Source organism: Vicia villosa, linkage group LG3 (genome assembly GCF_029867415.1).
Source record: "Vicia villosa cultivar HV-30 ecotype Madison, WI linkage group LG3, Vvil1.0, whole genome shotgun sequence".
NCBI classification, from domain to species: Eukaryota; Viridiplantae; Streptophyta; class Magnoliopsida; order Fabales; family Fabaceae; genus Vicia; species Vicia villosa.
In genome coordinates this window covers 182,156,231-182,165,712 of record NC_081182.1, presented here as the reverse complement: position 1 = coordinate 182,165,712, position 9,482 = coordinate 182,156,231, and the positions used below count along the sequence as shown (strand labels likewise).

At 33.1% G+C, this 9,482-nt stretch overlaps 1 protein-coding gene and 1 pseudogene across 1 annotated transcript; both read right to left on the bottom strand.

Moving 5' to 3' along the window:
- Positions 1–242: 242 nt before the first annotated feature.
- Positions 243–1,017, bottom strand: LOC131659485 (uncharacterized; annotated as a pseudogene).
- A 5,733-nt stretch (positions 1,018–6,750) lies between these two features.
- LOC131662647 (uncharacterized) lies at positions 6,751–9,271 on the bottom strand. Its single transcript, XM_058932493.1, has 2 exons — positions 8,981–9,271; positions 6,751–7,460 (listed from the first exon to the last, which is right to left on the bottom strand). The coding sequence occupies exons 1-2, from the start codon at positions 9,146–9,148 to the stop codon at positions 7,041–7,043; spliced, it is 588 nt and encodes a 195-aa protein (XP_058788476.1). The 5' UTR covers positions 9,149–9,271; the 3' UTR covers positions 6,751–7,040.
- Positions 9,272–9,482: the final 211 nt, after the last annotated feature.

The following is a 9,482-nucleotide window of genomic DNA, read 5'->3' as shown; positions in this document are numbered from 1 at the left end:
AACAAATGAGTCCACTGAGTATTTCTCTTCTCTTCAATTATCATAATACAATAAATTTACAAAGAACTAATATAATTATATAACAAACCAAAATAGATAAATCAAACATCAGAGCCGTCTTTAAGGGCGTGCAAGAAGGATAATCGTACGGGGCCTAAATTTTGACACATTTAAACAATAACTAAACAGGACCTCATAAAATTTTTGTCACGGTTAAAATGGCTCTGCCAAACATCATAAACTTATTTTAGTTTCTGCAAGTTAGACACAAAACTTGATGCAGCAAAACCAGCAGAACCACCAACAACATTGATCAAAGAAACCATAACCTGTAATCCAATATCACCAAAAATATCTTCAGGAACAAGGTAAACAAACAAAGGACCTAAAATAAGTAAAACCAAAATGAGTGTGAAGAGTGATCTTGGTGTTGTTGGATCACTAGCCGCAGACAAAACACTGAGTTCTTCTGCTTTTAAAAGGAGACTAAGCTTCTCTATTGTTGAAAGAGATCGTCCGGATTTCTCTGTTGTTGATAATAACGCCGCTTTCTCGGCTTTTGTTAACAGTCTCAGTTTTTCCATTCTTGTGAGAAGTTTTATGGATGATGTTACTGTTACAGCACTACTAGGTTTTTCCCCATAATGGAAATACAGTTGAATTCTGCAATTTTGTTAATGAATTAGCAATCGTTAAAAATTAAATTTTTGACACCGAATGCAGAGTGATTGCTGCAGAGTCGTCTTTGAGGGTGTGTAACAAAATATTAAAATTATCATGATTAAATTATGGCTAAATAGGATCTTATAAAAGATTTTTCATGACTAAATAGGGGGCCCTAAGAGACATGCTGAGTCGGTTAAAGTGTTCGATCTTGAGCATATTACAGATTTGTATGTAAATGACTCTGAATTTTCTTCTAAATTTTTCTCTTGTGAGTATGCTACCCAAAATATATACTTTAGGAATAGTGACTATTTGTTTAAACAAAAATGACTGTGTTCCCAAATGATCCATTAGAGAATTACATGTAAGGGAAGCACGTGGTGGAGGAATAATGGGGCATTTTTGGATTTTAAAAACTTTATATTTGTTGCAAGAATATTTTTACTGGCCTCACATGAAAATTGATGAGAAAAAGTTTTGTGAAAAATGATTTTTTTTTTAAATTAAAAAAAAAATCTTTGGTGATGCCTCAGAGACTTTATACTCGTCTGCCTACCGCAGAATTTTTTTGAATTGACATTTTAATGGCATTTGCTTTAGGGCTTTCTAGAACAATGAATGCAGAAGATTTTATTTTTGTGGTTGTTGAATGACTTTAAAAAATGACACATTTTATACCTTGCAAGAAAGTAGATGATAATTGTCACACTTCTGATCTCTTCTTCAAAGAAGTGGTACACCTTTATGGACTACTAATAAGCATTACTTCAGAGAGGGACACTAAATTTCTAAGTCATTTTTGGAGAACGTTTTAGAGTAAAGTTGGTACTAAATTACTTTTTCCATAACTTGTAATCCTCAAACTAGTGGACAAATAGAGGTAGTCAGCATAACTCTTTATACTCTTCTTAGAATTGTCCTTAACATCTCTTGATTAACACCTCTTAATTTATTTTCATTACCTAACACTTCTCTTTTGAAGCATAAGGATGGAATAATTAAGGAAGACTTTGTAAAGAAATTACATGAGAAAATTAAATTACAAATTTAAAAGAAAAATGAAATTTATGCTAAGTATGCAAGTAATGGCAGAAAAAAAAAGTGGTTTTTGATCTCGAAGACTAGATTTGGGATCATAAGAGGAAGGAAAAGTTTCTCTTACAAAGAAAATCTAAATTACAGCCAATGGGAGATGGTCCATTTCAAGTGCTTTCTAAGATAAATGAAAATGCCTACAAGATAGAACTTCCTAGTGAATATGGTGTAAATGCTACTTCCAATGTTTTTGATTTATCTCCTTTTGATGTAGGTGATGATGAGATCAATTCAAATTTGAAGTCTCTTCATGAGAGAGAGGGAGATGGTGAGGATATGAAGCACCAAGACTTAAATGAAGTTCCAAGGAGGTCCTATAACAAGGGCACGTGCTAGAAAAGTCAATGGTGCCTTAATATAATTTATGACCAAACTATCGGGAGCCAGAGATCAATTGAGAGGAAATGAGTTATGATCCAAAATCATGAAGAGGGCATGACATGTGGGATTGCTGCCCCATTTTAATGTTTTTAATTAATCATGTTGTAATAAAATGTGTTAGGGATCAACTTGTCCAATTTTGTCCCAAAACATTTATTTTAATTTTTTTGGTGTTTTAAACCATTTTAAAGTTTCTTAAGCTTTAACATTTTGTGGCTTTTATTTCCAAGCAAATAATGTGCTGAAGAAAAGAAAAGACAAAGCATTGAGAGAGGGGGGAGAAAGAGAGAGGGAGAGGGGGAGAGAGAGATAGAGAGAGAGGATGCATTAATCAAATTCGCTAAAAATTTCTAATTCATCAAGACAATGAATATCCATTTCCTTCACCGTATTTTAATGTGTGACCATTCAGGCGAAGCCATTATTTGTATAAGAGAAATACTAAATCTCACTAATGAAAATTCGTGACCAAATCACGACCACACTGATAACCATAATATCGATCTTCTTTTTTCTTTAAAAAATGTGTTTTTTTCTTCTTCTTTCCTTTTCAAACACCATTTTCTCTCTTAATAATCTTTATTCACAATTTAAAAATCATAGGAGCTAAGCATAAAGAAGAATAAAACAAGTGGTATATTTGAGCCTTTCAAATTCATGCGTTCTTAACTTCAATTAGTGGTTTCCTTCTATTAACTCCCCTATGATTATTTGAGATGTTTATAATTACGAGTATTGTTATAGATAATTGTTATATACACACATCTAAATTCAAAGTGAAACAATCTGTTTTTTTTAACATTGTTGCTTTCTGTCTTTGGTGCAAGATTAAGTGAATGGATAGCATGTTTTGGGTGATGGAGTGGCAGGGATGTCTATTTGGAGCACCGAAGTTTGAGACTTTTTTCCCCGCCGAGACGGGGATGGAGGGAAAAATTCCTCCGATGACACTTTGGGGCAGGCATTGGGAAAGTACCATCCGTTCCGTGGATTCCCGACTCCGACCATATTATTTAACTTTTATATTTTGTATATTATATATTATATAATATATAATTATAAAAGTTTACATAAAAAATATTAATGTATTAGAAAATGAAGAGTCATTAGTGTAATATTTTATTTTTATGTTGTAGATGTTTTAAATTGGCTGTATTTTGTGGTATAACGTTCTTGTTGTATGTGTGTGGAATTATGCAGGATTGTATGTTTGAGCTAGTTCAAATATTCAAAGGATGTCATGCTTGATGTCATGACATCTGTGTCTAACAGCAGTAGCTGTTGCTTTTTAGTTGTGAGGTTTCCTTATTTATCTCAGGTCTCTATTTAGGAAACTATATATTGTGTGTTGTATGATTTGTGCTAAAATATCTCGAATTACATCTTATGTGAACACCCTGATGATGTGGAAATTAGGTTAACTTAGTTAACCCTAATTTATGTGTGGAAGGCCCATGGCCCAAGTCCTGTTGCCTGCTGACTATAAAATGACTGCAAATCCTACTTTCAGAGGCAGAGTTTTTAGCGTGAAGATCATTATACTCTCTGTGTTTCCACCGTGTGTGTTACTTGTGAACCAAACAATTATCACGTAGATGATTGCTTTGGAGTAGTATCTCTTTGAGGTGTTTTGTTAATTGTGAAGAACCGTAGTTCTGTAGCTGTCTCTTGTACTCCAAGCAATTGTCTCTGATGATTGCGTTGGAATAGGTTGTGTTTGTTAATTGTCACTCTAAGCTTTTAAGCACGAGTGTGTGTCTCTTGATTGAAGCTTTTAAGCAGATCAAGGTGTGTTTTTGAAGAGTGTCTTCTCTCTGTAATTGTTTTATGTTTGTTTGTAATCACTGCTGTGATTGAGGGGGAGTGAGTGGAGATACTCAGGTCTAGGAATATATTGGAATTGCATTGGGTAAGTTTTAAGTGAGGAGTTGTAAACGGGAGAGTTTAACTCCGAATTAATTCTGCTTATATTGGATTCCCTCCCTGACTTGGTAGCCCCCAGAGTAGGTTGTTTGAACCGAACTGGGTAAACAATTCTGTGTGTTCTTTATTGTTTTTATGTTGTTCTGTTTTAATTATCTGTGTTGTGTAATTGTGGATGTCATAACATCCAGCAAGACATCAAGTGTGTGTTACTAGAATTTTCATATGTCTTATTGTATAATGTATTGTTTCACTACTCAAGTACCTAACTCTAGAAAGTGCATCCAATACATTAAATGTACACACCTTCTCCTCATTTTCTTTCTCAATTATCTTTGTCTCATTCGTTCATCATCTTCTTCGTTCTCTTCATCATAACAACCACTCTCTTTATTCATTGTGCTTATTTTATTCATTGTGCTTATGGTAATTACTTTTCAAATATATGGTAATAATGAAATACTAGTGTCATAGTTTTGATCAAAAAATATATAAATTTTCTTAAGATTCGATCTCCGTGGGGATCTGTGGGGATGGGGATAGGAGAAACATCCCCTCGTGGCGGAGATTGAGGATAAGGATAGGAAATAAATTGAGAGGTGGGGCGGGAGCGGAGAAACATCCTCTGAATCTGCCCCGTTGACATCCCTAGGTGGTTCTTACTGGGATAAAAAGTTATGTGGAGAACCACTAGATAAAAGGAGTGGTTCTTACTGAAATAAAAAGTTATGTGAAGAACCACTAGATAAAAGGAGTGGTTCTTACTGAAATAAAAAGTTATGTGGAGAACCACTATATAAAAGGAGGAGTGTTAGTTAAAAATAAAACATAATAAAATGTTCGTGAAAATTCGAAATACATTTCCTCGCGCTATATAGCATAGCTCTAGTTAAAAATAAAACATAATTAAGTATTCGTGAAAATTCGTGATACATTTTCTCGCGCTATATAGCATAGCTCTTTGTATAATAGTGAGTTGAATTTGTAGCATTTAATGAGTTATTATTTTAAACTTAGCAAAGTACCTTTTACCTATAAACAGGGAGTTAATAATGATTAAAAAATAAAGTTGAATTTTGTTAAACAAACACATTTTGTATTTATTTGAGTGTTTTACTCGTTTGATTTTGGATTGGACCGAGTTTTTTATTTCATCGAGAAATAAACTTTTTTATGGTGATTTCACTTAGACTTATCATTCTTTCTAATTCATAGAAAGAGTGGGGTACCCTATTTCTATCTTTTTCACCAATTGTCCTCTAAATTTTCATTTGCTTCAATTTTATCCCAACTCAAATAATCTATAATATTTCGTGTTCTTACTCCATTTTATCATATTAAAATCACAAGTTTCATATATCTATCAAAGTACGAAAAAAATGGTTGAATATCAAATTGGTTAGCCACACTTGTTATGAAAAACTGGTAGAATAACTCCAAACAGTTAAGAAGAATTATTCATAGTTTAAACACACCAACATATTTGAAGTGTGGAGACAAAGAACAACGACAACCAAAATAAATGGTCTAATGCTACACAATAATCTAAAACTACTGAAAGCAAAACTACAACAAACCATAACAAGATAAAAGACAGGGTTAAATATGTTTTTAGTCCCTATACAATTACCCAAAATGGTTTTTAGTCCCGATAAAAAATATATTGACTTTTAGTCTCTATAAAATTACTTTTGCACTTAGTTTTAGTCCCTATAGAGGGACCAAAAGTGAGTGCAAAAGTAATTTTATAGGGACTAAAAGTCAATATATTTGTTATAGGGACTAAAAGCCAAAATTGAGATATTTATAAGGACCAAAAACATATTTAACCCTAAAAAATAAAAACACAATAACTTGTTTATCCAGTTCGATCAAACGATCTACTCTATGTGAAAGAGTAGTTCTCCGATTCACTATACTTGCAAAATTTATTACAAAACATTACAAATGAGTTGCCAAAAAAACCTATTTATATACCATAAGTGTTTTCTAATCTCTCCAACTTTCAATATATGAATCACACAAATTCAAAATGTTTAGAAATGTTTCTTAATCCCCTTAGATACCTTCAAAGATCTTCCTAAAATCCCGATAACACAATCTTAGATGATTTTTACCTCTGTTAAATTTATAGATGATTGCCACCACTTCCCTGTGAACACAATGATTGAGATAAGTAATAAGTTCAAAACATAACTTATTAATTTTTAAAATAAAAGTATTATAAACCATCTTATAATATCTTTTATATTACTCTCTCCGTCTCATAAAGAATGTCTTATTTGAGCAATGTATGGTTCTTAAAAAAATAATTAGATGTATTGGTTTTAATGATAAAACTAAAAAAATATATATAATGTATTAGAACATAGTGCTTTTGGTTTAGTAGTAGATGATGTTCTATCTTTCACTTCCATGAATATTAATGTGTTAGATTTATTTACATGTATGCAACAATGCTCAAACCATTTTATGTAAGCAACAATTTGCAAAATCTGACAACAATTTCTACTGCAAAATCATCTAGTACCAAACCAGAAGCACCATCTCCTAGATATGACATTGCTCATGAGACTAGTCATTTCTATATGAAAAAGAACTTGTTATAATTCATAACTTCACACAACTGAAACAAAATTTCTCAGAGTAACTACATTTGACACAAAAATGTTTAGTCTAGTTACAGAATCAGTTAATTCTGTTTATTATCCTTATATAAAAGATATTTGTATCATTCACAAATCAACAAATGAATCCATTCAGTATTTCTCTTCTCTTCATATATGATAATGCAATAAAATTACAAAGAACTAATATAACTTATATAACAAACCAAAAGAGATAAAGCAAACATCAGGGCCGTCTTTGAGGGCGTGTAAGGCGGATTATCCCACAGGACCCAAATTTTGACATAGTTAAACCATAACTAAATAAGGCCTCGTTGAAATATGTCGGCCCTGCCGAACATCATAAACTTATTTTAGTTTCTGCAAGTTAGACACAAAACTTGATGCACCAAAACCCGCCGAACCACCAACAACACTGATCAAAGCAACCACAACCTGTAATCCAATCTCACCAAAGTTATCTTCAGGAACAAGGTAAACAAACAAAGGTCCTAAAACAAGTAAAACCAAGCTGAGTGTGAAGAGTGATCCTGGTGTTGTTGGATCAGTAGCAGCAGATAAAACACCGAGTTCTTCAGCTTTTGAAAGGAGACCAAGCTTCTCTATCGTTGAAAGAGAAAGTCCGAATTTCTCTGCCGCTGATAATAGCCCCGCTTTCTCGGCTTTAGTTAACAGTCTCAGTTGTTCCATTCTTGTGAGAAGTTTTATGGATGGTGCTGATGTTACAGCATTCCTTGGTTTTTCCCCAAGTGGGAATACAGTTGAATTCTGCAATAGTGTTAGTCACTTAGCAACCGTAACAAATCAAACTTTTGACAACGAAAAAACAAATGCTAAAATAACTTTGATAAATGGTCTATAGTAAACTGGCACATGAAAACTGTCGAAAAGTACTGGCGAATCAAGGTCGCCTCTTGAAAATAGAAACCTACTCATTGTTTTCCCATATTTCTTAAAATTAGTACTAATCTAGTCACCTCCTAACTCATCAAGACAAAGAAGATTGAGAGCTTCTATTTTAAGCAATTACCATGAATCGTCGTTGGAGTTTCATGTGATTTTCAAGTTTCGGTCCACCTCAAACCATCAACCTAGTTGATCCACCGTAGAATTTGCTCAAAAAACATGTTAAACATCAGTTCATGTTTATAAATTCTTAGAGCATAAAGTGCTGAGTTAGTTAACTACCCTAAGCCATGTTTAGGTCTTGTCAAAAAGGTTTGACATTATCCTAAACTATGTTTCTGCTTAGTTGTACTAAGGGCCTTAAACTATGTTTATATGGTCTTAAACAAGTCCTAAGGGCCTAATGGACTGGTATGAGAAGCTTACTCAAACTCTTATTTAGCTTGGTTTCACACTTTCACATACAACAGGTGCGGTAACTCTCTATTCATCTACTCGTTTCAAGATATTAATCTCTATGAGCACAGTGATTCAGATTTCAGACTGAGTGAGTGATCCTAATGATAGACGATCTACATCTACGTCATGTATCTATTTTAGTCTGAATATAGTCTCTTGGAGTTCTACAAAAACAGCCTTTAGTAGCACGATCCAATATTGAAGCCGAATATCGTGGCTTAGCAGTTAGCACATACAACATCTAAGTTGCTCTGGCTTAAGTCCCTACTCACATAACTACATGTTTCCTCTATGCCTCCCAAAATTCTTGTGATAACCTCAGCGATGTCTTACTCTCTCACATTCCAATTCTACATGCAAAAACCAAGTATATAGAGCTTGATATACAGTTTGTCTGGAAACAGTTGTGTCAAAGAAGATGAACATTAAGCATATTCCATCCTCTACAAAGACTGCAAATACTCTCACCAAGCCTCTTTGGACACTTCTGCATTACAAGACTTGAGATGTCTCCAAATCCACCTTAAGCTTGTACTTTACTCAATTAAAGATTGCGTTAGTTTTGATTTGTTTCATTTTTATTAGATTCATTTTTATCTTATAACTGATTAACTCTTTCACAGTTCCACTCCTCAAACATACTATCAAGGAATGGTCCTGTAAAGCTTTTGTGATTGTTGCGATGCTGAATACCGTCGCAGCACTGTAAATTAGTCACAATTTATTCTTTATCACAAAACCGGTGAATGACGGTATAATATCGACACCTTCCAATACTATTTTGTCGCGGCCGTTTTTGTTCAACATTTTTAAATCCTTGCATGCTATTGCATGAAGGAAATCACAATTTAAGCAATTATAAAACTCATAATAACAACTTGAGGGAAAACATATTAATAATATAGTGATATTTTTGCACTGACCTTTTTAGAAGATACGGTTTTAGAAACAGATGGGGGAGGAGTTTTGGGAGTAGCCATGGATTTGACCAGAAAAGGTGAGAAACTGTGAGAGTTTTGTGTTGATGGAGAAGAACGGAAGATGAAACTGTTACTACAGATGGATGGTGAGGTCTTCATTGTCATCATCATCAAAAGTTTCTTTCTTTTCGTTTTTTGGTTTCCCTTATCGCTTAGTTGAGATGAACAAGAGTGTCATAAGCAGTGACAATGAGTGGATGATGATAGTTGATGATGAGGCCAAACAGTGACCATAGATTGGTTTTCCATCATTTGGTTTTGAAGTTTTCTTTTTTTTTAAAAGAGATTTTAATTAAAGTTTAAGGGCCAATTTGTTTTGTCTTTTTATAAAAACGATTTTTATAATATTATATAATTTTGAGTAAGAAAAATTTATAAAGAAATTTTTTATAAAAATTTTAAATAAAAATTTAGTTTTAATAGTTATTGTTAAAATGTTGTTTTA

Excerpts from the sequence above, each read along its gene's own strand:
- LOC131662647 (XM_058932493.1), bottom strand. The coding sequence starts at position 9,148 with ATGATGATGACAATGAAGACCTCACCATCCATCTGTAGTAACAGTTTC. Across the intron at positions 7,461-8,980 it reads AAACCGTATCTTCTAAAAAG|AATTCAACTGTATTCCCACT; the intron begins GTCAGTGCAAAA and ends ACACTATTGCAG.